The sequence below is a fragment of the Camelus ferus genome, chromosome 11 (assembly GCF_009834535.1).
Source record: "Camelus ferus isolate YT-003-E chromosome 11, BCGSAC_Cfer_1.0, whole genome shotgun sequence".
NCBI classification, from domain to species: domain Eukaryota; kingdom Metazoa; phylum Chordata; class Mammalia; order Artiodactyla; family Camelidae; genus Camelus; species Camelus ferus.
In genome coordinates, this window is record NC_045706.1 from 7,077,389 (window position 1) to 7,105,072 (window position 27,684).

General features: G+C 49.0%; 1 protein-coding gene across 4 annotated transcripts in view; it reads right to left on the reverse strand.

Moving 5' to 3' along the window:
- LHPP (phospholysine phosphohistidine inorganic pyrophosphate phosphatase) overlaps nucleotides 1-27,684 on the reverse strand; it is a 125,216-nt gene that overhangs the window by 84,847 nt on the left and 12,685 nt on the right. For all 4 annotated transcript variants that reach the window (XR_004323742.1, XR_004323741.1, XR_004323740.1 and 1 more), the window contains exons 2-5: nucleotides 22,752-22,939; nucleotides 19,121-19,274; nucleotides 12,353-12,416; nucleotides 11,350-11,442 (exon numbers count right to left, since the gene is read on the reverse strand). Coding sequence is in view for 1 of the 4 variants with exons in the window: in XM_032490700.1 (XP_032346591.1) it covers nucleotides 11,350-11,442; nucleotides 12,353-12,416; nucleotides 19,121-19,274; nucleotides 22,752-22,939 (499 nt within the window). In the remaining 3 variants the exon portion in view is untranslated. The remainder of the gene's footprint in view (nucleotides 1-11,349; nucleotides 11,443-12,352; nucleotides 12,417-19,120; nucleotides 19,275-22,751; nucleotides 22,940-27,684) is intronic.

A 27,684-nucleotide genomic window follows, 5' to 3' on the forward strand; every position in this document is an offset into this window, starting at 1 on the left:
CTTTATAATGGTCATTCATCTCACTCCTCCAAGAGGTGTGAGCCCCTTGAGGGCAGGCTCTGTGCTAATCCTGGGACTCAGCTGATGATTGACACAAGTTTGTTGAGTGAGTCAGTGGTGGTGGAAACACGGTGAGTCACAAACATAGTCCCCACTCTCATGAAGTTCACAGTCAAAGGCAGGTAACTGCACAAACACATAGCCAGGGAGGAGAAGTGCAGGGGTCCGTGAGGCTTGACCTCATGGGATTGATGGTGTGGTCAGGGAAGGCTTCCTAGAGGAGGTGAGATTTTGCGCTTCAATCTCAAGGGCAAGAGAGGTCAACCAGGTTAGGGGGCTTAGGGGAAGGTGTCAGAGCCTCCCCGGCAGGAGATCACATTTGTACCAATGACCCAATCTGCCACCGTTAACCAGGGCAGGTCATACAATGAATTCCCCAAAGCACAGGTCAATAAGCTTGAAGCAAATGTCCTTGGAAACTTCTCCCCAGCAGGCCTTCAAATAAAGAGGAATCAGAGGAGCTTGTGGAAAAGGACAAAGGCTGAGCTGGGGCCGCATCAGGGAGGTAGTTTCAGGTAAATAGGAGGCTTTTCTAACAGTCAGCAGGGGATGCCTCAGAGGGACCAGGCCCCCATCACTTAAGGACACTCAAGCAGAGGCCAGAGAGGAGGGATATAGTTCAGTGGTAGAGCCCACGTGCACAAGGTCCTGGGTTCAGTCCCCAGTACCTCCATTAAACAAACAAAAAAACAAAAGAAACAGAAAGCAAAAAAACAAAACAAAACAAAAACAAAACAGGCAGAGGCCACAGGGCCTCCATCAGAGAAGCTACAGGGGGACTCTGGCCCCCGGGAGAGCTTGGGCGACACCTGATGCCCACAGTGCCGAGAATTCTGCCAGCGGCAAGGAGCCACACCCGCCGTGTGAGACGTAAGATGTACCTGAAATAAACTGCATTTCTTCCCAGTGAATATTCTAAACTTCATACTTTTCACTAATTTTCTCTGATCTTTCCTCTGCGTTAATGCACGTTCCCCCAAGTGTGTTATGCGTACGGGGCATACATACACTATTTGGTTTCAGGTAGAACAAGGATGTGCATCTTTAATGTAATCGTTTACATTTATTTTTAGAGTAATCTATTTATGGTAAGTGATTCTGGTTTTCCATTTACAGCAGTGATCAAAAGTTCCTTTTAAAATACATTGAAGTGAATCACCTTAAACCACCTTTAAGTAAATCCTGCCACTAAGGACGAGCACCCAGACATGGTAAAATTGGAATTTCTTTTTCCCTAGAATGACCGATGCTGGGGAAAACACTGCCAAGCCCAAATGGGGTTAATTTCGTGTCTACGAGCCCTCACACAGCTGTGTGGAAGTATCAATCACCCAAGCAGCAGCAGCCAGTGGAAACGCGTGTTCCCCGGAGTAGGGGCAGCCACAGAGACCACTGTGAGTCCAAGGGTACCTGCAAAGCCAGGGTCACCTGGGCGACCACACTGCTCACCTGACAGAGGGCGGGGGCAGGGGAGCACCTGGCTTAGGCAGCCAGGCCAGCCACAAGCCCCAGGATGGGATCTACTTTGCCTTTCTCAAGGAGTTGTCTTGACACTGCTGGGTCAGCCTCTGAACATCCACAGCGTTCCAGCTGTCCATTATTGGGGGCTGTATTGCTAGAGAGTGCCTTGGAAATGAAACGAGTCTTCCACTTATTAAATGTCATGCCTGGCATCCTCCAAGCTCTGGGTAAAATAAAATTTTGTGCATGCACACATGTGCTTGTAGCAGAAATTCCCAAGGTGGCAGAAATCCCTCCCGCTACAGAATATTGACTCCCAGGTCTTCCCGGGCCAGGACATTTGTCAATGTGGCCGGTGGAGACGGACCCAGAGAAATCTGGGCCCTTGGAGGAAGAATACAGAGCAGGAGCAGCAGCAGCAGTGGTTCTGCGTGACAACCGCTGCCCAGGCCGAGGCAGAGCCCAGAGCCGGGTGTGAGGGGCGGGGGCCAGGGGCGCCGACGGTGTGCAGCCGCCCGGCGCGGTGATGCCTGTCTGGCCAGCTTGTGGGCTCCGCATACCTAAACGCCTCGGGCCCCTGGGGATCTCGCAGATTTACTATCGGTGAAGGGCAATAATCACACAAGGAGGAGCAATTATTGCCAAATCATTTAGGATTTAAAAAATCATTGGCAAGAAGATAGAGGTCAAGAGGTGCGCTGTCGGGGGAAATAAAGAAACCCTACCTGTCAGGCCTGGGCTGCACTTCCTTTCTGACTGCAATATGGCTCAGGGAAGACGGAGACACACGCCAAGAGGTCGGATGGAACGGAGATATGAGAGCCAGAGGCGCCACCAGAGCCCTTCAGGTGGGTTTTCGGGTTTGGGTTAAAAAAAACATTCATTTGCCCTTCTTAAATACTGGTCTGTCTGCCCTTGTCTCCTCTTCACCATCCCAGGTGCCAGGGTAAGAACCCGTCCTCACAGGGGACGATGTTTGGAACACACACTTCCAGTGCCAAAGAGCTTTCCCAAGAAAGCCCATGTTTCCTGAAGTTTCTAGCCGTCCCGGGGCTCTGCCGGGAGGGGCACTTCTCCCTCCCACGGGGCAGCACACAGCAGGGCTGGTGAAGGAGCAGTGGGTTCAGCCTACACTTCAGCCCCGGGGACACACCCCCAGTCACAGAGGCCTCGAGAGGACATCTAGCACTGAGAAGAGCCCAAGACCCTCCGTCTGCAGGCTCAGAGCAACCAGGCCTTCTCGGGCACCTGGGGGTGCTCAGCACTAAAGAATTTCCCCCACCGTCTGACACGTTCATAAGGAGTAAGATCAACACAGCAAAACTCAAAGAAATTATTTTATAAAAAGTAAGAAACAATGGCGCCAGTGAAGATGCTGGGAAATGAGCACATGCATATATTGCATATACAGCTGGTAAGGAGGCTGAACTGACACCACGTTTCTGAAACAGAAATAAACAACGTGCACCATGGCCCGACAACTACGCCACTAGGATTTCTAAGATAATAATTTGAAATGCACAAAAGGATGTATGTACAAGGGTTATGTACAAGGCAGAAACTGGAAGTAATCTAAATGTCCAACAATAGGGGATGGGTAAAGTGCATTACGGCAGTAAGGATGGGAATACAGCCTGGTGCTTAAGAAGGTTATGGTCGTCCATATGACGAAATGCTATGCACGCACAAAAATTACTCTGTGGAAGTGCTTGCATTTGCACGAAGGAAACTGTTCCCAATACAATATTAAGGGGAGGGGGGGATCAGGTTTCAAATAGCAGGTACAGGATTATCCCAATTTTGTGTTAACAATGTATATAGACACCAAAAAAACTGGAAAGCTTGAGCATGATTTCTGTTATTCCAGATTAGTGGAAGGATGAACAATTTTTTCCCTTGTACTTTCTGAGTTTTATCCATCTCCTTTAACAAACAGGAGTCACTTCATAATCAAATTTTTAAGGATTTTTAAGGAGAAAATAAAATCAACTTTTCAAAAAAAGGCTTTAGGGGAGGAAATGTCTTAGGGAAAATAAAGACATGAGATTTTAAAGGTGCCTTATGACCAAGACAGAGCACAAAGGCAACCTCAGAGCTGGCAGTTCCTGGAACTCCTGCCCGTGGCTGGAGGCAGGGGGCTGCAGGAGTCACTCCTCCTGGCCCTCTCTCTCCCGGTGCTCACGGCAAGTAACCCTGAACAGACGCCCAAAGACCAAAGACCATGAACACAGCTTGGGGGTTGGATGGGCCAGGGGAGCATTCAGCCAACAAACAGGAGAAGACAAGCCTTCCATACACATACCTGAGGCGAAGGAGGCCGTAAGACAAATGAGTGGCCCCAAGTGGCCCCACGTGGACATTCATACCTCACCCACAGGCCTCCCCACCAAGGGCACAGGCTCTCTCCACGGCCCCGTAGCTAGAATCAATACCCTGAGAACCTGCGAGCGAAATGATGGAGCAGGTCCTTGTTTTATGCCCCGCTCTCTCTGGATAAACCTACAAACTTCGCCCTCTTTTCACCTCCATTTTTGACAGGCTGTCCTGAAGATGCTCACCCTCACCACCCAAAATCTTGTCTAACTTTATTTTCTATATTGGGCCAAAAAGATGTATTTTAATATTTTTCAAAAGAGAAAATGCTATTGTACGACTGAACCTAAACATTCTGGTATGTTGCTGGCCCCTCCTAGAGGACTGGGCACAGCAGAGACCTGGAGGGGACTGGGTCCTCGTGCCTCATCAGCAGCGTAACACTGGCTTCAATAGTTGGCTTTTCTGTGACTATTCCCCAGTGCCCTGGTTCTCAACGGGGGGGGGGGGGGGGGGGGCTTTTGTTCCCCTGGGACATTTGGTAATGTCTTGGAGACATCTGTGGTTTCACAACTTGGGGAGGAGGTGGGTACCTTCCACCACAAATAATGACCTGGCCCCAAAATGCCAATAGTGCGGGGCTGAGAGATCCTGCCTTAACCTTAAGATGGAAATGCAAGTACCTGTGACAGGGGATTGGAATAAGGATTTCATGAAATACCTGGATATGCAGGAGATCCCCGGGGTGCCCAGCACATTTGGTGTGCCAAGTATTTAAGGCCCATCCTCTCCAAGCCTCGGGCTCCTCATCTGTGAAATGGGTGCACCCAGCTTCCAAGCTGCTGCATGTTGGCTTCTGGTGCTGACCAAGCACTCTGGTCTAAACAGTCCCAATTTCCATTAAACCTGCACAACTGGCAACTGATGGAACTTCTTAGATTATGGAAAGTTGCCAAAACCTTCATATCATTGGGGCTTTAGTATGAAGCTATAAAACCGCCCACTGATTCAGAAGCCTTAAACCATGAGAATTAGGTATTTCTAGAAGCAACCTTTAAGGTATGTTATTCTCTGCCTTATTACTGAATCCTAGAAAGGGCCTGGTCACCTCTAGGAGGTTTGAATTTCCAATCTATTAGAGTAATACCAGCAATCTATTATTTCTAGGCTATTGAGGAAAGGTTAAAATGAAGATTGGATTTGGGGAGTTATATCCATTCTGACTGCAGGCTGGAAACTCCTCAGCTGCAAGAAGCAAGCCTAGGTCTGGGAAGAAGCAGTTACCAAGGGAAATGACTGGTGATAACTTTATTGATTAAAGCAGCTTGAAAAATGTAAGGTTTGCCACCGCCTGGCACTTCAGCAAGACAGCTGCTCACAGCCATTTTCATTAAAAATAGAGAAGCAGGAACAGAGAAGTATTACGTTGTGCATAAGACACAGTTCATTCAAAATGGTCTAATTTTGAAATACTGCTTTGAAATGTCTATACATCCTGAGGCTCAAATACCATTAATGAACACTGTAGAAAAACGGTGGGGTTGGGGTATTAAGAACACGCAACTGCCACTCAACCGTCTGTCAAGAGGAGAGACAGTGATGACATCTGAGGGCAAAAGAGAGAATGATAGTGTGGGAGGTAAATAAGATTCAGCTTTGCCACATGAGCTCAGAGCCACCAGAGAAAGCAATTCCTCAGCTCCCCAGAGCCACAGATGCTCGCGTTGCGGGACAGCACAGGGACCACCCAGTAGACAGCAGACCCGCCAGGAATCCAAAACCCTCAGCCCTGGCCGCAGACGCCCTGGTACCTGCCAAATGAGAAGCCTGATCAACTTGACCCCCGAAAGGGCCTCGGCTCCTTTTTGGGGTGTGGGGAGGGCAGTTTCTCATTCAGAATGTAAAAGATGCCAACCGTGAAAGTAACTGGAAAATACCCAACAAACAAAAGTCGGGGGGGGGGCAGAGGGATTAACCAAGGTCAGCCACATAAAGACAACCAGAGATAACGTCTTACTCTTCAGTTCCTCTGGTCTTATGTTCTAGGCAGTGACAGGCTTTTATTTTGTTTGTTGGGGGAGGCGTGGCATTGGGGGGTAGTTCGAGATGGTTGTGAACACAGTGCTTATCTAATCCTGAATATTGGTTTTTAAACTCAAATTCCAACAGTTAACCTTGCTTCCTCTTGATAACAAATTATCTTCAGAATTCATTCTCTCAAATGCATCCTATGAGTAGGATACAAATATATACACAGTTGTTGATATTTAAGAAATGGAAAGATAAGCCATAGTATTTATAAAAATGGCTACAAGGAGAGACGTGCCAGGAGGCATCAGAAGGGAAAGGACAGAAGCCAGACTTCCTGGAATATATCTTGTTTCGTGGATTTGATTTCAGACCTACGTGAAATTTTACATAACTATGAAAAAAAAATTCAAATACTGAAAAACCAGTCCCTTAAAAATTGGAAGAAAAGTGAATTTAAGGAGGGTCCTTTTGGTGACACACCACCCTCTGCCACCCAGAAAGGAAAAGAATAACCTTAGCTTGAAAAAACAGTATTTGGCTGAAAAATCTCTAGAAGGATATGCTCTAAGCAAACAAACAAAAAAACAAAACAAAACAAAAACTGTCAGAAAAAGAAATCTTTAACAGTACCGGTAATCAGCCTTTCTGTACTCACTAACCAGCCATCACAGAGATGCCGTGTCTTGCAGTCCAGCCCACGCCAGTCACACCACTATCCCAGTCTTGGTGGCACTGCCAGGACTGGTGGTGGCACCCACTCTTTTGTGTCTGGCTTCTTTCACACAGCATCGTGTTTTTGAGATTCATGACTCTTGTGCGTATTATGGGCTAAAACAAATGATTATGTTGGTATTCTACAGAGACAGGATTTTTGATATGAAGAAAGGAAACAGACATCTGATGGATGGAATCAAGTGAAAACCCACAGGCCTAAGTCTGAATCAGAAGTTTCAGTATAAACTCATGATGTACTTCATGTTTAAAGATACATATTTTTTTGACCCTTGTGGACTAATAAGGCTCGGAAATGATGACCAACTCAGTAGCGGTAAGAACCATTAATGTCCTGATTGTGGTTTCTAAATACTATTTTCCACTAAAGATAAGCATGGCTCCTTGGAAGGATGGCAGATTCCAGGCCTAGCACAGCGATGTGCAAAGCATATGGGGCTTTGATTCAGTCTGTCCGAACAGCTCATAACACCTCAGAGACCTCTGGGGTCAGGTCAACAGGACTCAGACCAGCTTGAAGAGGCTTCCACTGATCAAAGATACAATACTTTGAGCATGAATTATAATGGTAATGGATTGGAACACATCAAATGTGCTTTTATCCACTTATTTATAGTGATGTATGTAGTTTTAAATCTCCTTTGTTACCTTGGAAGGTGTTAGAGAATCAACTCATTATTTTGAAAACAAATAATAGGAAAGAAACAGGCGTTTATCTGGAGTTTCCGATATGAACTGTCCTTCAGGGGAATAGATAGTTAGTGAGGAATTTCCTATATGGAAGAAATCCAGAGAGAAAATGAAGAAGGGATGAGAGAATTCAGACATCCCATTCTGCAGCCCTTAATGAACGAACGGAGTTATGCACCGACCATCAGTAGCTGCTAACACCACAGAAGCAGACAACTGGATGCTCTGTGCCTCCCAGTGGGGGTCACACCACCCCTAGAAAGCAGTTGTCAAAAAACTGACACAGACTCTGAGCCTCTAGATCTAAGCACCCACACACAGGAAGCAGGGAGGACGGGAGCACGAGGAAGGACAGCACTGGAGTGCAATCCACAAAACCCAGGGAAACAAAAGGGAGATTGGGGGGGGGGGTAGTGCGAAGGGACAGATTAGAAATCACTGGAGAATCCCACCTACCAAGCACAGTGCAAGGACCTCACTTGGATCCTGATTCAAACAAATTGCAAGCACATAAATAATTATAAGACCATTAGGGAAATGTGAATAATGACTGGATATTTGATGAAATTAAGGCATTACTGTTAGTATTATTTAGATGTGATCATGACATTATCAACATTTTTAAAAAAGAACTATCTTTTAGGGACTTTAGAAATATTTACAGATGAAGTGATATGATTTCTGGGAGATGATGCAAAATAATCTAGGGGAGAGGAGTAGGTGGAGGTATAGATAAAACAAGCGGTTATTCATCTAGAAAGAGGTCCTGATGGCCAAAGATGGGACAATTTGAGCAACAAAATAACAATAGGAATGGACTGTGACTCATGGAATAAAACAAACTTCCTTGAGCCCACGTTGGAAAGAATAAAAAAGTAAATGAGAGAAAAAGGAAAGCTCTTCCTTATGGTAAATCTAATCAACAAATTAGAAGGAACGAAGGAAACAGAAATCGCCATTTTGGCAAACATGGTAATGAACTGTTTCAGGTAAGAACTGTCAATAGATGCTCAAGGTTGGAGGGGAAAGAATGACAGGAAAGAGCATATTCACATAGTGTCAACCTCCCCCGTCCCTCACCTCCCCCCCACACACGATACTGATTAGTCACAAATGGACAACAGTAACTCTGCAGTGGAGAACAGGCACCTCCGAAGAGGGTCAAGGAGACCATCACCCATCATGGGCAAAGCGCTCTCATGGGCCTCCCGATGGCACGGACCAGGAGGGCACAGCGCTGTGTCTGGGAAATGCACAACCAGGATTAAATGTGCCAGAAATGCATAACCTAAAATTACATCATGACGAAACGTGAGGGACATTCTACAAAAGAACCAGCCAGGACTCTTCAAAAATGCCATGGTCCTAAAAGATGAAGACAGACCGAGGAACTGCTCAGAGTAAAGGGCACTAGGGGGCGTGACACTAAACCAGCGTGGGGGTCCCTGGGTTAGCCAACTCCGTTTCAAGGCTAATGTCCTGATTTTATAATTGTTCTGCGATTGTCACGTAATATGTTAGCATTTGAAGAGGCTGGGGTAAAGGCACATGGGAATTCTCTGTACTGTTTTTGCAATCTCTTTGTACATATGAAATTGCTTCAGAGTGAACGGTTAAAAACGATTATTAAAAGGGCTAACTAATGATTACTGAAGCTCAGTTGTGGGTACCTGAGGGTTCGTTATGTTACTCTCTCAGTTTGCTCAGGTATTTGAAATGTTCCACGATAAAAAGTTAAAAAGAAGCGGGGAGGGTGTAGCTCAGTGGTAGAGCACATGCTTAGCAGGCACGACATCCTGAGTTCAATCCCCAGAACCGCCTTAAAAAAAAAGTTAAAAAGAAATGTTTAGAGACAAAACCACCGCATGTAAGGTATAAACCTTTCTGGATCTGATTTTAAAAAGAAAAATCAGAGTAAAAAAATATTTCTGAGACACCCAGGGAACTTTAAATAAGGACTGATACTAGATAACACTAAGGAATCACCATTGATTTTGTTAGGTGGGGTTTTTTCAATGTGATAAAATTTACCAACACAACCATTTTGAAGTGTACAATCAGTGGCATGAAGTACGTTCACAACGTTGTGCAACTGTCACCACCATCTACTTCCAGCCATTTTCTTCCCCCGAAAAGGAGACCTCACACCCCTCGGCAGGCACTCCCCACCCCTCACACTCCCAGCCCCCGGCAACCACCAATCCGTTTTGTCTCTACGGATTGGCCTATTCTGAACATTTCGCATAAATGTTAAATATATTAAAATGTGGCCTTTTGTGACTGGTTCCTTTTACTTACCATAATGTTTCCAAGGTTCATCCACACTGTAGCATTTATCAGCATTTCATTCTTTTTATAGCTGAAATATTCCTTTGTGACAATAAACCGCATTTTGTTCATCCATTCATTTGCAGATGAACATTTGCATTATTTCCACCTTTTGGTGATTGTGAACAGTGCTGCTATGAATATTCATGTATAAGTTTTTGTTTGAACACCTGCTTTCACTCCTTTTGGATAGACACCTAGGAGTGGAATTGTTGGGTCAAATGGTAATTCTATGTTTAATTTATTAACCCACCATGGAACTGTTTTCCACAGTGGCTGTTTTTCATAGTGGGTGCTCCACTGTACATTCCTGCCAGTATTCCTATATGTGGGTTCCAATTTCTCCACATCCTTGCCAACGTTCTCATTTTCCTTTTAAAATTATGGCCATCCAAGTGGGTGTGAGGTGGGACCTCACTGTGGTTTTGATTTGTATTTCCCTAAGCACTGATGACGCTGAACATCTTTTTGTGTGTTTGTTGGCCACTGTCAGGTGTCTTAATGCATTGTAATTAGGTCAGAAACAACCACCATTTTTTGAAAGGCATACTATAATTTGAAAGGATAGGATAACATTAAAGTATGAGGTTTGCTTTAAAATACAACAGAAAAAAAAAACCAAGTAAATTTTTAAAAAGAAAAGGGACAGAAGAAGGGAATATGACAAAATCTTTTCATTGTTGAGTCTGGGTGACAGATGTATGGGGAGAATCACCGTATCCTTCTCTCCGCTGTTGTGTATGTTTAAAGTTTGTCACAGTATAAAACAAATTATAAATGTTGTCACTATGAAATGCAGCCGTGAAAACCAGGTTTCTATCCCTGCAGGCTTCACTCATTCAAAACATAAGCCTCTCCTTCTCTACCAGCCTCACAGGGCATTTCCCGGGGATTTCTTGGGGAGCCACAAGACCTAGATTTTCTGACATCTGTGACTCTCAGGGGAGGTTTGGGTCCAGAGGTTCCAGACTTTGTGGCTGTGGGCTGTCTTTCTCTAAGTATCATGAGCAATTGATGTCCTAGACCAGAACACATGTGGGAAATTCGGGTCCAACAATAAAGGAGCACCACGGTGATCCTGGGGGTACCAGCCTTGCCACAGCATGTGTCCAAACCAGACAGCAGGGCAGCCCTGGCCACCAGCAGACATATGCTCATTGTTTCTTCAACAATACTGTCAGGAACCCATCGGCTGGAAGGGACCAACTCACACTACCTGGGAAGGGGAGGTGTGAGGATGGGCACTGTGGATACTAAAATCGTAACTGCTTTTTTCTTCCTTTTAAGATATATGTTTGGAAAGCAACCTCTCTCAAAAAATAGTTCGAATGCAAAGGTGACAAGATGCATGATTTTATTCTTACCTAGTCTTTAAATCTTGCTGTATATTGTCTTTCCAATGAAATACTTTTAATGTGCTGATAGAACCTGTCTATCATCCTTCCAGAGAAGCAGCAAAAGTCACTTAGAAAAAGCCACGGGTATTTCTGTTTCTCACTCTTTTACTGAAACTAATTTAACAGGTTGAAACCATTCTGTGCGCCTCCTTTGCTGTCTTTTTTCCCCCTTTCCAGTCTAATCAGATCTCATGGCAGGGTGGCGGTGGAAGGTCCCAACTGGGCTGCCTGGCCAACCTCAAACCCATCTCAGGCATGGAGGCGGCCTCGGGGTGAGCACTCTGGGTATCCCCCGACAGCTGCCTCTGCACACACACTTTGTGGGGAGCCATCCTACCTGGTGGGCCTCCACTCCCATCTCTTGCAGGGCAGACTTGAAAAACTCGGGAGAAGGCTTCCCCACCACCTCCGCTTCAATACCACAGGCATACTGCGAAAAGAGAAAAGGACGTGACGGTTGGGAACAAGTAACAGGTGAATGAACCACCTGAGCTGCAGGGAAATCCTGCCCCATGTGTGCACCCATGGGCCACAGGACTCCAAAGGGCAAGACAGACGGGGCTGAGAGATCGCTTTGCAAGCAAGTGTCACAACTCTACATCGGGCTGCCCAGGGTGCTCGGAGCACCCACCACCAGACGCCCTGCCATGTGCCTGAGCTCGCCAGGAGGCGGTCCACAGCGGGCCACCCCTGACCATGCTCTCACCTGCATTCCTGCTTCTCCCTTCCTTTCTCCCCCTGCCCACTCCCACCTCTGTCAAAGGTCCTCCAGGGAAAAGCTCCAGGGCCCCATCTGCAGCCTGTCCATCCCTCCCACCTGAGTGCACATAGGCAGGAGCCGATGTAGCAGTGAGGACGGGCGGTGATACAAGCTGACCTGGGCAGGAGCCCGGGCTGGGGCAGCTGACCGGGCACAGGTCAGAGCAGGAGCCCCATCTGAGCCTTGCCTTGGAAACTGGAGAAAGGAGTTGGGAAAGAGGCCAGTTGGGATACACTGAGCTCGAGGTGCTGCAGACAAGCAGGGTCAGGAATGAGGCAGGTGGTTTGCACACATACAGAAGCCAAGAATCTGAGAGGAGAGTGGCAGAGAGTGGGCGGGGAGGGCCAGTGGGGTCAGCAGCAGGTGGTGCGGTAGGGGGAACAGACTGATGACCAGGGCAACTGAGGGCCAAGCTACAGAGGATGGGGGTGCCAGGCTTGAAGCCTCAAACAGGGGGGTCTATTCTGAAAACATAAAAGGCAGTTTGAACATTGAGCACACCCCCTTCTCCAGAAAGACCAGAAACATCCCAGTCGGCCCTGAGATCTGAAGAGGATGTGGACAGACCCAGGGCAGGTACCTCAAGCGCCTTCATGTAGGGACCAACGTCCAGCAACAGGCCAGAGGTCTCCTTGTAGTAGCGTCTAGAAAAGAGAAGAGGACAAGGTGAGATGAGCCCAGAGGCCTAGGAAGTTCTGTCGGCTCAAGAGAGGGTGATGGTCAGTTCAGACACCATGCTGAGAATGACGGACGGAGGTCAGCAGGACAGAGCCCAGTGGTGATCACCACACCCGGCGCCCGGGCGGGAGGGGCGGAGGCCAGCTGCTCGCGATCAGAATGGCCCCTGCTGCCAGCCTCGTGGGGACCCCGCCGTACTGACTAACAGGGCAGCTGGGTCCAGGTGCTAACAAAGAGAAACACAAGTGATCTGTGTTCTGGGAAAGGACAGCAGGTCCACAGAGCACGTGGCGAACCCCTAATTGCTAATAATTAACCCCTCATGCTGCCTGGAGAAAAAAACTCCATTAGTTCCACAGCCCCCTGCTGCATCTCCTGTTACCCAGGAGTCAGGGCCCAGATGCTTCTAGGAGAAGACAACCTCACTGGTTCTTCCCGCCTCACTGGAGGCCAAGAGAGCTTGGCTCACAGGAGCTTGCCTTCTGAAGACGGTTTCATGTCTTCACTCTTGCGAGCGCTGTGCTGCGGTCCAGCTGCCACTGCCTCGCCCACCCCAGGCCACACACAGGCCTCTCAGGACACACGGTGGACCAAGCCCAGTTCCCTCTGAGCAAAGCCATCTGACTACAAAGTGGGGGGAAGGTAGTTTACTCTGTGCTGCTGTGAAGACAGGGTTAAGGGAAACCCAGGACTGTTAAAATGTTGTGAGACCCATCACATCAGGTACACGACCTTCGAGTTTGGGAGACATTAAACAACACGTATGTGGAGAACCAAAGAGAAGCAAAGTGAAGCACGCTGACTTTCCACTTCTTTTTAACTGTGGGACTCTGGGCTGCTTAAGCCCTCTGGGCCTCAGTTTTCTACTCTGTAAAATGGGCAAAAAGAAACTCCAGTATCTAACTCATACATTGTGAGGCTTGAGCAAACTAACACAGGCAAAGTTCTTAACGTGATCCCTGCAATGCAGAAACTGCTCCAAAAACGTCAGGGAAAATTGTTATAGACACCTATTCGCCCAGACTGAGATGAGCAGTAAGACAGGAGCCGGGGGAGAAAGAACGAACAGGGTCTTTCCAATTTGTGGGGGCTGAAACCTGTTCTGTGCCTACTGGAAATGGCAGAACTGAGCTCCCGGAAGCTGCCCCAGGGCTGTGCCCTTCCTCCAGCCCTGCCTGTCCCTCTCTGTACCCAGCTGAAGCCTTCCAGGATGCAGGAGCCTCACCGTCCGTGGTATTTACCCGGCGCTCAGGTGGACAGGCGCTCTCCTGACCTGCATTCTCCCCGGCTGGCCTCAGTAGCTTCAGCTAGGCTGCAAGGCTTCAGCCAAACCCCTGGCCTCGGCAAGGGCTGGTCCCCTGCCACTCACCCGTGTCAGGTGGATTAGAGCCCGTTTGCTGAAGCCATGGGGGCATCTCCCATCAGGATAGGACTCGGTCTCCAAGTGCACCCCAGGCCTCTCGAGCGGGGTCCGAGGCTCTGCACCCCAGAGGCCCAGCTGGGACACCGCACACTTTCAGGAAACCACGAGAACTAACACTGCTTACTGAGCCAGGACCTGCAAATGTGCCCCTTTTTAAAAGGTGATCCCAAAACACAGGCTTTGAGGTCCCTACCTGCATTTGTCTTAAATCTGGAATTCAGACATCTATTTTGCATTTATATAGCCTCAAAAAAGTGTTTCCTTCTCATTTTTCTCATTTCTACCATAAATTGCTTTGGTATGATATTTCCTCAGCGAGGTCCAGAGTCAGAAGGAAAGGCCAAGTAAAGCAAAATCTGGCCAAGAGGCAGAGGGATACACTGGGTGCTGGGGTCTGTGCTCACGGGGCTGCAGCTGGCATCTGTGAACTCAGTCCCTCAAACATTCAGGACACAGCTGTCCCATACCCCTTTGCAGGGGACTCTCTCAGACCCAGCATGCTCCCCAGGGATGCCTGGTCTGGTGGGGAAGCAGGCAAGTCCACAGACAAACACAAAACGGCAGGAAGTGGGCAGTGATAAGGGGGACCCTGTGCTCTGCGCACTCTGACTGAGGAGGCTGGACATGCTGGGGACGGGGAGGCAGGGAGGCCTCCTAGAGAAGGAAACATCAAGGCTGAGAGGGAAGGTAAAGGGGGCGGAATAGAAGAGTCCAGGCCCGGGAGCCTCTCGGAACCGGTACCCTGCTGGGGACCCTCAGACCAGATGCTCCTCCAGGTGCTGAGAGCCACCCTCCTCACAAGGGGGCAATGGGAGGGGGTGTGGGGAGGGCCTCTCTGAGGACAGGGCATGTGAGCCAGGCACGGAGGACCGAGGCGAGGAAAGAATGCAGCCGGCATAGCAGAGGCTTACTCAGGCGCCAAGAAAAAATTATAAAACAAGGCTGCTCTGTTGCAACACGCACAGCTCTGTTTGGAACTGAGGATTCTACGGGCCTCTGGCCCAGTGCAGCCTCAGCTCCGAGACGGCTGGAGGAGGCAGGAGCTGGTGCACCTACCCCAGGAAAGGCCTCCCAAGGACACCCCCACGGCACTGCTTCTGCCCATCTCCTCCTTCTCCAGGTCTTCCTTCCACAGTGTCGGAAACCTGCACTTTTCTTAGGTTTCAGTTTAGTCCTGATGGGAAGGAAACACTCAACAGGCCGCTAAAAGTACCCAATCAAAACCCTGTCTTTGGACACAACATTGTAAAATGACTATACTTCAATAAAAATATATATACACCCCTCCCCCAAAAAATACCTTTGTCTTTGTTACACTAATTTTTTGACCCTAAAGAAAAAATTGACTTCCGTAAATCAAAATTAGAAATCTCAATATTTCTTTTTTAACTGTACCTGGGCTTGTTTTTATAGTGCCCAGAATTTGTCTTTATTTCTTGCTCATTCAGGAAAACAAAAAGGCATCTTGAAGGCCATCTGTTAGCTGTAAACATTTTCAGAGATACAGTAAATACAAGTAACTAATCAATTTTTTAAAATATAAAGACCCAAGTTACTCTTGAAACACAAGAGATTTGATATATTTATCTTTTTTCACTGGTGTACTAAAAGCAACAGCAGGCCTGGCAAGAATGGAGTGTTCCAGCCACAGAGAAGAAACTGTGGATTCTGGAAAGACAGGGAAAAGCTGGGGAGCAGTCAGATAGATTTTATGCTTTATTCTTCTGCCCTTCCGATTATTCAGCACAGCCTCCCTTAAAAATGACCACTTGACCTCTCCCACAAGAGCCATTAACCTTCCATAGTCTGTCGCGTAAACAGCTTAATTTTCTGACAGCGGCATGACAGAAGAAATTACAAAGGCAATTCCCACTCTTGGTCCAAACAGATGCCAAATGTAAATCACTCCGTTTCCAGGAGGAGGATATTCTGCCCCAGCGCCTCCGCCATCCTGCCTCCTTGGGGGCACCACGCGGCCCTGCTCTGGTGGAGGACAGCCCCTCACCATCGGCAACCCCCACTCCGATGTGACAGCAACTCTTCGTGGATCCTTGGGCTGTCCCAAGAAGCTATAACCCAAGCCTGAAAGCTGTTGGTTCCTTTCTCTGATGTTTGATCACCCAACCTATAGCCCAAGCCAGAAGCCCCACCAGCTGGAGGCTCCACTAGTTGCTTATTTGGAAAACAAACCCTTGCCTTACTATTGAATTTACTGCAGAATCACAAAGCTAAAAGAAACCGATTCCGTATTTTTTTCTTTTTCAACATACCTATTTTGATTGCTATCCATAATCTGGAATTATAGCTTTTAATAATTAGAGACAATTTTAAAGAAAAAAGTTTTAACAGAAATGAATTACAGCAGAGCTTCTTAAATGTGTTGTTCTCTAGTGACAGGCTGGTAACTTTAGGGATGCAAACAGGACACAGAGCATAGCCAGGAGTGTAAAAGGGTTAAGCAGGCCAGGTTCTCTGGTTGGCAGGGACATAAACTGCAGAAGGTTGTTAGGTTAGAAAGGGACAGTGACAGTTAATTTTATGTCAACTTGGCTGGGCCAAGCTACCTAGATATTGGTCTAACAGTACTCTGGATGCTTCTGTGAAGATGTTTCTTAGATGAGATTAACATTTACAACAGTGGACTTTGAGTAAAGCAGATTTCTCTCCATAATGTGGTGGGCCTCGTCCAATCAGCTGAAGGCCAGACTGGAACAAAGTCTAACCTCTCCAAGCAAGAAGGAATCTGCCAGCAGACAGCCTTGGGATTCAGACTGCAACTCTTCCCTAAGTCTCCAGCGTGCCAGCCTACCCTGCAGATTTTGGATATACTTAACCTCCATAATCAACTTCTCTTTATATACAGATCTTCCTCGACTTACTATTGGGTTACATCCTGATAAACCTATCGTAAGTTGAAAATATAAGTAAAAAATACAATTAATAAACCTTACCTACCAAATACCACAGCTTAGCCCAGCCTACCTTAAATGTGCTCACTTATATTCGCCTACAATTGGGCAGAATCATCTAACACAAAATCTATTTTAGAATAAAGCATTCATGATCTCATGTAATTTATTAAATACGGGAACAGAACAATTTTAAGTGTATCAGTTGTTCACCCTCACGATCGCGTGGCTGACTGGGCTCTCCACCACTGCCCAGTATCACAAGAGGGTATTTACTGCATCCAGGAAAAGATCAAAATTCAAAATTCAAAGTATGGTTTTCACTGCACATGCATAGCTTTCACACTATCATAAAGTCAAAAAATCCTAACTTGAATCATCGCTAAGTCAGGGACTGTACATATATGTACCTCCACATCCTACTGGTTCTGTTTCTCTGGAGAACACTGACTAACACAGGACACTTCTCATTTACATGAGAAACACACTAGAATGTTTGTAGTTCCTAAAAGAAATATTTCTCCTCTTTCCTTTCTTGAAATCTCTCTCGTTTGCCTATTTTGAAACAGACATAACCATGCAAAAATATTTCTCTACTGTGAGAAAGACAAACAAGACGAATGGCAATCGACTCTGAAGCTTGGAGAAGGAGTAACAGGAGGTGGTGGGGTCTGTGGTGAACCAAGACCAGTGGAGGCTGTGGCTCCAGCCAAGCTGTGGTGCGCTCGGGAATGCGGGGCCAGTGCTGCCAGATCTTCTGATTTTTCAGAAGAATCCAGAAATTTCGTTACTTTATGTAAAATCTCCCAATTTTTAAAACAGGCTCAAAAAAAATTTAAGATCTTGTGTGGGCCAAATACCTGCTCTTGAATGTTGCCTAGAGGTGACACAGCACAGGCTCTCGGTGGCACTCTGGCTCTGCTGGCATTTATCGATGGTGGAACCACAGTTTACTTCACCTCCCTATGCCTCAGTATGCCCCATCTGTAAAATGGCAATGATACTGCCTACAGCTCATGGTGCTGTGGTCAGAAGTTAACACTGCGAACTACGTAAAGTGCTTAGCAATGGCTGGTGGCCAGATCAAGTCCCTCTCGTGTCTACTGGAACAGCCACTGTGTTCAGCAGACAGAGGTAGGAAGCTCCCAGTCACCAGGAGCACCTAAGCCAGGAAACGCTTCCTCAGAGATGGCCACAGAATTCTTGCCCCGCACGAGAAGCTGGGGTGGGACCCCAGTATCCTTGCAACCATCCTTAGAGCCTATGATTCTAAAATGCTAGTGCTGCTTCCATGGAGAACAGAATAAATCTGCTCGGCTTTCTGGAAAGCAACTTGGCAACATATGTCCAGAACCTCAAAAATACACATCATCCGAAATGCACGAAGATACTGATCACAGCCTCACTTTGGTAGAAAATCAGAAACAACCTAAGTGTCCATTAGTAGGCATCAGTTAAAAAGCTACAGGAGAGACTGTTAAAAAAAATTATAGGAATAGCCTTGCTGCAGAGATATCTACTTATTGTATGGAAAAACATTTACAAAATATTATTTGGTGAACAGTTAAAAACAGGCGAAGACATCACTGTTGCGAACACACCCATCTGTGATGATCCACCTGCACAGGGAGCCGCGGAGGACACGCACCAAAACGAGGACAGCTGTTTTCTCGGGCGGTGGGACTGAACATTCTTTTTGTTTTTTTCTTTTTGTTCATCTGTATTTTCTAATTTTTCTCCAATAAACGTGTGCAGTCTTGGTGGTAAAAGAGGTTAAGGAAAATAATCAACATGGTTTTTTAAAAGAGATGGTGAGGGCTGGGCTAAAGACTCAGACAATAATGTTGGTCACAAACTCATGACCTTACAGAGACCGTGCTGTGCAGATGTGGGGCCCAGAAGAGAGCATCCCATGAGCCCTTAAGCCTGTTTTCCACTATTAGGTGTCCCCTCAGCACAATCCATCCATGCCTTGTACTGAATCCTGTGGAAATGGACCTAAACTTGGGACAGTTAGCATGTGCCCCCTGAGATACCCAGGGGTCCCCTCTGCAGTGACCCTCCTGACCCTCCCCTGCCCCAGAGCCTCTCCCAGCCTCAGAGCCATGTGGAAGCTTGACTGGCCAGCTCCTGAAGATGGGGCATTCTAATAGCCTCAAAAATTATCAAAAGAGAGAAATGAAGAAATGAAGGAGGAAAAAAGAAAGAAAAAGGGAGGCAAGGGAAAGGAAGTCACTCCGTGCCCACTTCTCCCATCTTCTCTGAGGATTCTCTAAGTCAGAGATGCATGCAGCATCGTCCAAAGAGCCAGAAACGACTCTCCCTGCAGCCGACTTACCCTTTTCCCAGTGAGAGGAGCACAGGATTTTCCAGCTCCATGAGCACCTGGAAAGCTTTATTCATGTTGTGATAAGAAAAGCTTTCTCCTGCATCTGCAATTACGACACAGTTTGGGTTGGACGTGTCTATTTGATCAAATTCTGAGCGGACTCCTGGAAAGAGAGAGGAAGAAGGATGAAGCCAGGGGTGGCCTTCCTCCCATCGCCCACCAGCGACACCTGTGCCCGCAGTCTGCCTGTCCCTTTCTCAGGTGCTCTCTTCCATCCTCACAGCTGCCATGGGAGGTGGGCAAGGAAGGGGCATTACTCCCATTTTACAGATGAAGGAATTTTGGCTCCCCACAGTTAGAGGGCTTGTTAGGAGAAAGACAGACCTATCCCTGGGACCCCCACCCCAACACTAGAATCACCCCAGGAGCTCCCTTAATTCAGTATTATAGTCAGAATATCTGTAACTTTGCAACCAAGAAGGGAAATCTGTCTGGAAGGCACAAACTCCTAACTGGAGGGCAAAATGAGGCTGCTTGCAACCTTTCCAGAGTTGGTTCTGCTGGCTCCAAACTGTAAGAACCACTCTCATCTTTCAGCCAAACCCCACTGGAGACAGGACAGCAGGACACATGTGCGTCCTAAGTGTATGAACTCATCCCCGCCGGCCTCAGCACCAGCCCCCTCAGGAGTCTCCTCCTCCTCCTCCTCTATCCTCCCCATTTTAAATTAAAATAGGGAAAGCTGCAGGAATAAATCAAGTCACTGGCCTAATGTCTTAGTTCCTTGGAAGAAACATGCTCTCACCTCTCTTGGTATTAGATGTTGACCTTTCTGAATTAAAAAAAAACAAAACTGAAGTAGGGGGAGTATATAGCTCAAGTGATAAAGAGCATGCTTAGCATGCATGAGGTCCTGGGTTCAATCCCCAGTACCTCCTCTAAAAATAAAGAAATAAACCTAACTACCTCCCCCATTAAAAAAAAAAAAGAATTTTTTTAATTGAAGTAACCACAATGAGATACCACTTCATACCCACCAGAATGGAGAGGCTGACACCACCAAGTGCTGGTGAGGCTGTGGAGAAGCAGGAATGTAAAATGATACGGGCCCTCTGGGAAAGGGGCTGGCAGTTTCTCATAAAACTGAACACACACCTACCCTATGACCCAGAAAGGTCACTCCTAAGTGTTTATCCAAAAGAACTACGCAGGAATGTTCACAGCAGATTTATTCCTAATGGCCTAAACCTGAAACAACTCAGGTGTCTAGCAACAGGGGAATGGATAAACAAACCATGGGATGTTCACGCAAAGGAATACCACTCTGCAGTCAAGCAGAAGAGACCTGCCGGTACGTGCAGATGAACAGTATGCCGGGGAAGGAAGCCCTACACACAAAGAAAGGGGTAACTCGGCAGGCCTGGGCAGCTCACGCCCTACACGGCCAGAGAAAGGCGGTCTTCAGGGTGGGCCTGCCGTCAGCTCCCAGGAGACCACCTCCAAGCCCATGGAATATTCTGCCTGGAAGGGTGTTTCTGTGTGCCTGGGACCCCAGGCCACGCCGTATCAGCTGGTCACCTGCGGGGCTGGAGACTGAGTAGCCAGGGTCAGGCCCACGGGGGCTGTATGCCGTCCTGCCTGACCCTTAATAAAGCCCTGGGCACAAGGCTCCACTGAGCTTCTCGGGGTGACAGCACTGCACACGTACTGTCACACATCGCTGCTGGGAGACTCAAGTGCATCCCAGCACAACGCCACTGGACGCTCATGCCTGGATTCTCCTGGTCTCTGCCCACACACCTCTTCCCTCTGCTGAGTTTTATCTGTAGTCTTTCACTGAAATAAACCAGATCCATGAGTAGGACCAGTTTTCTGAGTCTTGTGAGTCCTTCAAGCAAATCACCAAGCCTGAGGGTGGTCTTGGGAACCCCAACAACTAGATGTGCTATGATTATATGAAATCCAAGACGTGGTAAATTTATTTATAATGGAAAAAATCCGAATAGCGGGTGCTTCTACAAGGGCTGGGGATGAAGACTGACAGGGAAAGGCAAGAGGGAACTTTCGGGGCGATGGTAATGCTCTGGGTCTTGATAGGGGTCTGAGTTACACAGATGTGTGCATTGGTCAAAACTCAGCAAAAGTACACTTGGGATTTTTGCATTTCATTAATGTAAATTTTACATCAAAAGAAAAAACTAAACAGCTGATGAACTCTAGATCATGATGTGAAGTGTTTAGGAGAAGGGTACCAATATCTGCAATTTACTTTGAAATGCATCGAAAAGATAAAGATGGACAGACAGAGGGAGGGATAGGTAGACACATCATGAAGGAAAAATAGCAAAATGTCCTTTGGTAAAATCAAGGTAATGGGCATACAAATATTCCAAGTAAAATTCTTTCAGCTTTGCCGCATGTTTGAAATTCTCATAATAAAACATGGTGGGGGGTGGAATTCATCAACAATAAAACTTAAAAAAAAGATTCAAAGTCTGAAAACACAGGTACATCCGTGGAAAACACAGGCGCAGAATTACAGGTGAAGGGCATCCGGCTTCTCCTAGAGTGACTCCTGCTCTAATATCTGCCTATTGGACTCACTGATTAATGTCACCTTCAAGGCAAACCCTGAGTTTCCCTCTCATTTCTGGTTGTCCCACCCTCGCCCCTCCCACTGCCCTGGGGAGGGGGGATTTTCTATCTTAAGTCTCTCTCTTTCTTTGAGGATCTGTTCTAAAGACACTGGCAAGGATCCTAGATCCCAGAGGAAGCATTTTGAGAAACACGATTTCTAAAGGCTGGGCATGTCACCCTTGACTGGCACCAGAGCTGTGCACTTGATGCCCGGACCTCCAGGGAGCTCCCTCCATCTCTGGGACTGCCCTCCCATCCCCGCTGCCGGGAGGCAGAAAAGCATGCCTGTCTCTGCCAGAGGTTTCTAAGTAAAAATACCAAGTGCAGGGGAAGGAAGGAGGGGGACTCAGTGAGACGATAGGGAAGTGCCCTGAATTCTGAGGCGTTGCTTATAGCTCTGCTTTTTTAAGTATTCAGAAGGCACCAGGTAATATTGTTCCTTCCTCTTCATTCCAGAAAAACTCCCCTCTGAGGGTCAAAGGACTCTTTTCTTGCATTCAGTCTAAAATCAGGAAGTAAACATGTGCCATCTGCCGGAGAGCGGGGCTGGTCCTCACAAATACAGTTCAGCCTACGGGTCCCATAACCCTTCAGACCTCAGTCCAGCTCTTCATCCGCTTGCTTGCTCTCTCTCTCTCTCTCTCTCTGACACACACACCCACCCAGAAGCTGAGATTTTGCCCCCTTGACAATTCCCTGCACTCTCATTCCACTCCAGGTCCCAGAGAGCAAACTCAGGGCCTTCTTCCGAGGCTCCATCTGGAACCTGCCTCTCAGCATCGTCTGGTATGAGGTTGGGGTGGGGATGAATGGGGCCAGGTCCCCAGCAGGGAGCCCACAGGTTTCCACCCTGAAACCCATGGGTGCCACCAGGAGCCAGGTGTTACCTCTATGTCCCTCCAGTGGTTTGGCGCAGGTGACAAGGATCCCCCCCACCGCCCAGCCCCCACCTGGAAAGGAAGCGCCTTCACCCCCACAAGGTCCCAGGGCACCGCAAGCCTACCGTCATGGACAAGCAGGTGTGGCCGCAGGCCTCGCTCCTTCAGGATCAGGCAGGTGGCTGGGGCTGGGGCCGTCACCTCGCCCTCAGAGATGTCAAAGCCCAGCCGCCGAAGCAGCCCCACCAGGTCTCCCCGGGACTTCTGTGACTCATTGGTGCAGAATCTCACCTTCAGCGGGGACCGCTTCAGTCTGGAAGTGGGGAGACAGGTGGAGGGGCTGTCAGTAGGTGGAGGGGCTGTCAGTACGCGGAGTACGTGGCCCCCTGGGGAAGGGGCTGGATGGGCACTCTTCCAAGGGCAATGGGCACGGTCCAGGGCAGACCAGGCCCAGAGCTGGGCCTCAGCTGACCCGGCGTGTTCAGGCTGGGGATTCTCAGCTGGAGCAGACTCCACAGCCGCCTTCTCACCCTCACTGAGCTTGGCACACCTGAGACTCCCCAGGTTCCCACCTGACCTCTGCCCAGGCCTCCCTGCCTACCTGGGACACATCCCCACCCCTCCACCTGGAATACGCTGCCAATTCTCCCACCTTCCAAGACCCACTCTCGACACCTTCCTGCACCACACCACGCCGCTGAGCCTGGCTGGAGGACACCTCCAACTGTCCTGGCCGCCCCTCTGGACCTCCCACCACAATGAGCATTTCCACTTAGCATCTGAGCTGAGTATGCCTCCCCTTAACTCTGTATCCCTATTTCCCAAAAGTACAAGGGCCAAGGGACTAAGCTGAGGTGTGTTTTCTCATCACTGTCACTAAAGAAAAGTGTGCAGACAGAGTTGTCAGGCACACAGGTGAGTTAACGTGACGTAAGCCAGGGATGTCGCAAAACACTGGCCGCACCGACATCCTTCCCGTCCAAGCTCACGGGAGGCTCCACATCCTGGCTGCACCCAGGCAGGTTCTCTGAACGAAAGGCTGACAAAGCAGATATCTGAAGATGCCTCCATGAAATAACACTGGACCTTCTACAGGCAGCTACTGAGCACCCACTGAGTGCCTGGCGGGGTGCACGGAATTGCAACAGTGCCCATGGGTGAGCTCTCTGTCCCCGGGACCCTCAGCAGGTGGGTTCAGTGGGAAACTGCACAAAGGAAGGAGGATTGGTGATGGAGACAGGAGAGGTGCTGGGAAGGATCAAATGGGAGAAGAGACAGGGTGGCCAGGGAGGGTGGGAAGGTCGGGGAGGCCTCCTCCGGGAGACAGCCCAGGAGCTGAGACCTGAAGGCAAGCAAGAAGGCAAAAGAACAGTGACCAGCAGAAGGAAAGGGGACCCGGAAACAGTCAGTGCTGCGGGCCTGGCTGCGCAGGAGAGGAGGCTGGAGGGACCCCAAGCAAGGCAACCAGCAGGCCGGGAGAGGTGGGAAGAGGTGGGCCAGCCACACAGGCCTGGCCCAGAGCACACAGCTCTCCCTGGATAAACCCCAGCCACAGTGAGGGAGCCATCATATCTTGCATCTGCAGAGAGCACAGTAGGGGGTCTTGGAAGATACCAGGCTGCAAGTCCAGAGGCTGGGGAAACCTTAGGGAAAAGGTGGATGGTCTGTCCAATGTCCCCTTCTCTGACCATCCTGTGTGATGCTGCCCCCGCTCTGTCTCTACCTTTTTCTTTCTAAGAAGAAACAGTATCTCCAATCATCTCATTTATGCATTTGTCCGTCATCTCTCTCCTGGACCCATGTGCTCCATGAGGTCAGGAAGGGGGTCCGTTCCACACTCCTCAGCATCCCCAGTGCTTCACACAGGGCTTAGTGCCAACAGGCCCCCAAAAAGCGTTTGCTGATGACTGAGTGATGGAAAATCCAGATGACAGCTGTGAGATGACTCCTTCCTTAGGACACCTACTGCTTCCCCTGGAGGGTATTCCGGGCTTGCAGCCCCCTCACAAGCCCCGATGGAAACAGACAGGATTCAGTGGTGAAAACATGCACTCCCACCTTATCACGAGCCTCCAGACCCTCCGAGCACTGGAGCCGGCAGGTGTGATTTGGGAACAAACTGATAGATCAACTGACAATGGGGTGAATGCAGACAGAGAGGCTGACAATGTCGGAATCAATAACCCAGGTGATTCAGTCCTTTCTTAGTATTTGTCTTTTCTAATCAGAGGGTTATGAATTATCAATTACGTTTAGTGCTTAATTGCCCTTCATAAAGACAGCTTTTGTATTTTTAAATTAGGCAGTTAATATATTGTAACTAATAGCACCACCTTGTACATTACGGACAGATCTTCACTGATTGGCACCCGGGATGTGTGATTCGCATCCAAGTTAATGGAGCAGTTGAGAGAAGAAGCGCAGGGGGTGCCGGGGGACTAATTATTGCTAATGGATTACGATGTGACCTTCTCAGAACAGTGAGCAATCGGTGTGACAGCGAGATGACAGTGCCTCACATCTGCTATTCCAAACACAACTTCCGTGCCCATAAAAAAAATGAGTAAATAACGGAACTCACTTCAGGACACCTGAGCCACTGCTCTCCCCTGGAACACCAACGTGAGTTCATCCAAAACACATGCTTTAAAACCAAAGCACTAGCTTTAGGATTGATTCCATCCTTGGAACACCCGGTGGGAAGAGCCTGGGGAAGGCCCCTCCCTGTGGGTCTGTTCATTCGTGCCCTGGCCGCAGCCTCTTTGGAGTTTGTGACCGCTTGGGACAAGTCCCAGGTCCTCTCTTCATTTTTCTTAATTACTGAAAATAGCACATGTTCATTATGATTATTAAAGGAGTGAAGCATGAATACGATATCACCCTGAGCCTTGCCTTGGGCTCCATGCTGTGATCTGATTTCATCCTCACTCCCTGAGGGCAGAGCCACAAGGTCTGTGTCCCCTATGAGCACCCCCAGGGCCAGGTGCCTGGAGCACAGGGGGTGTTGAGCATGTGCTGAGGGGGTGAGAACCATGATCCGCATTCCAGAGACAAGGAAACAGAGACTCCAGGAACCAGAGACCTGAGAAGGTCATGCAGCTTGTCAGGAGTGAAGCCCACAAGGCCACAACTGAGGATGAGGTGGCGGGCGGCGGGCGAGGCCCTGGCTCCCTGGCTCCAGGGAGCCAAGGCGCTGGCGCTTTCCCAGTACGGGAAGCACCGTGCCCAGGCAAGGCCCAGCTCCTCCTCGCTGGAAGGGAAACTGACACCACAGGAGGGGAGGCTGTGTGTGCTAGCAGGACGGAAAGTGTGAAAAGGTGGGTCAGCACTGACCGGGGGGCCCTGAATGGCCAGTGCTACGAGCTGAATTGTGGCCCTCCCACAAAGTCATATGCTGAATCCCTAAGGAGGTAAGGAAAGTTCAATGAGGTCATAAGGGTGGGGCCATGATATGATGGGATTAGTGTCCCTACAGGAAGAGACACCAGAGCTCTCTCTGCCAGCACAGAGAAGAGGCCAAATCAGGACAGAGCAAGACAGCGGCCCCCTTCAAGCCAGGAGGAGGACTCTGGCCAAAAAGCCGCCCTGCTGGCACCTCGATCCTGGATGCCCGGGCTTCAGAGCTGCAGGAAGGTGAACTTCCGTTGTTAAGCCCCCCAGGCTGCAGTAGTCTGCTGCAGCAGATGAAACAGGAACCAAGCCCTCGGCATCTCCTGGAGGGGTCTGCTGCCAGATGTCAGATTCAGCCTAGGGAGGCCTGGAACACACAAATTCAATGTCAGGAAAGCCCAAGCCAGGTGTGGCTTCAGCTGTGACACGGCCTGCAAAGGGCCCCCCAGGGGGAGCGAAGTCCAGAGATTCTGGCATCGGGATGGGCCCAGCTCTGGGACAGGCCATGTCATCCCGAACCCCAACACCCAAGAACCCTCGGAAGAGGGGGCCCACCGCAGGGCCCTGGCAGTGAGGCTTGGGTCAGACGGCCCTTCTGAGACTACGGCCTCCGCCTCAGTCCACTGCACCCTCCCTGGGTCTCCAGAGAGGGTGGGGACTTGCCCCTACTTCTTGTGGCCACACCAGATCTTTGAACTGACCTTTACCTCATCCCGGAGGCCGGGACAAGCTCTGAGTGACAACGTCGCCTGGTGCAATTACCGTGCATCATATGAACCGGTCCCTTGCAAATCACCTCAGACCTCACACATCTGCTGGCTGTCGGCATCTGCCAGGGGCGCTCACCCGAAAATAATGGAAACCCTCTCATTATCGTTCCGTAGCAGGTAGAGTGCTAGGACGATTACTGGACATCCTGACTGACCTTGGCACAGCTCCACAGCCTGCTGCCCTCTAGGCTCGCCAAGCAGCAGCTGGGCAGGGGACAAGGAGGATGCCCTAGACAAGGCCCCTCCTAGCTGCGTCCGTCTCCCCACCCCACTCCAGCTTTTGGGAATCTGTCACCTTCATCTGACCCAGAAGGCCCTCTGATCACCTTGAGTCTTTGTCTTCACCCTCCCCTGTGGGCAAATCCTACTCATCCTTCAAAGCCTGGTTCATATGTCCCCTCCTCCAGGAAGCCCCCCCAGACCCCTTTCCCTACCCAGGCAGAACCCATCCACTTCCTGCTTGGCTGTCACAGCCCTTGAAGCACAGCAAAGCTTTTCTGTGAGAAGCACCTAACTGATCGAAATTCCAGCTGTGATGGGCCCGCCTGGTGATGGAACCAAGTTATTCTGGTACCCAGAGAACCTCGGGAAGAAACTCCATGCTCACTGCCAGTCCTGCCCATGGGCAACACTGCTTCACCACTGCTCTAGCGTCTGTCTCTAATCCTTTCTGGTGCAAGATTTCTAGAGAATTCCAGAGGAGAAAGCACAGTGAGCAGGATGAGCCCAGGCAGGCAGACAAGAGGATGGGCCTATACACACGATGCCAGAGCAAGGGACTCCTTTCTGCAGGCTGAGGAACAAATGTGTAAGAGAGGCACTCCGCTACTGAGCAGAGGGCCAGGTGGCCAAGTGGTGACCAGGTGCTTCAGAGTATGACGACTGTGGGCTGGGTCCC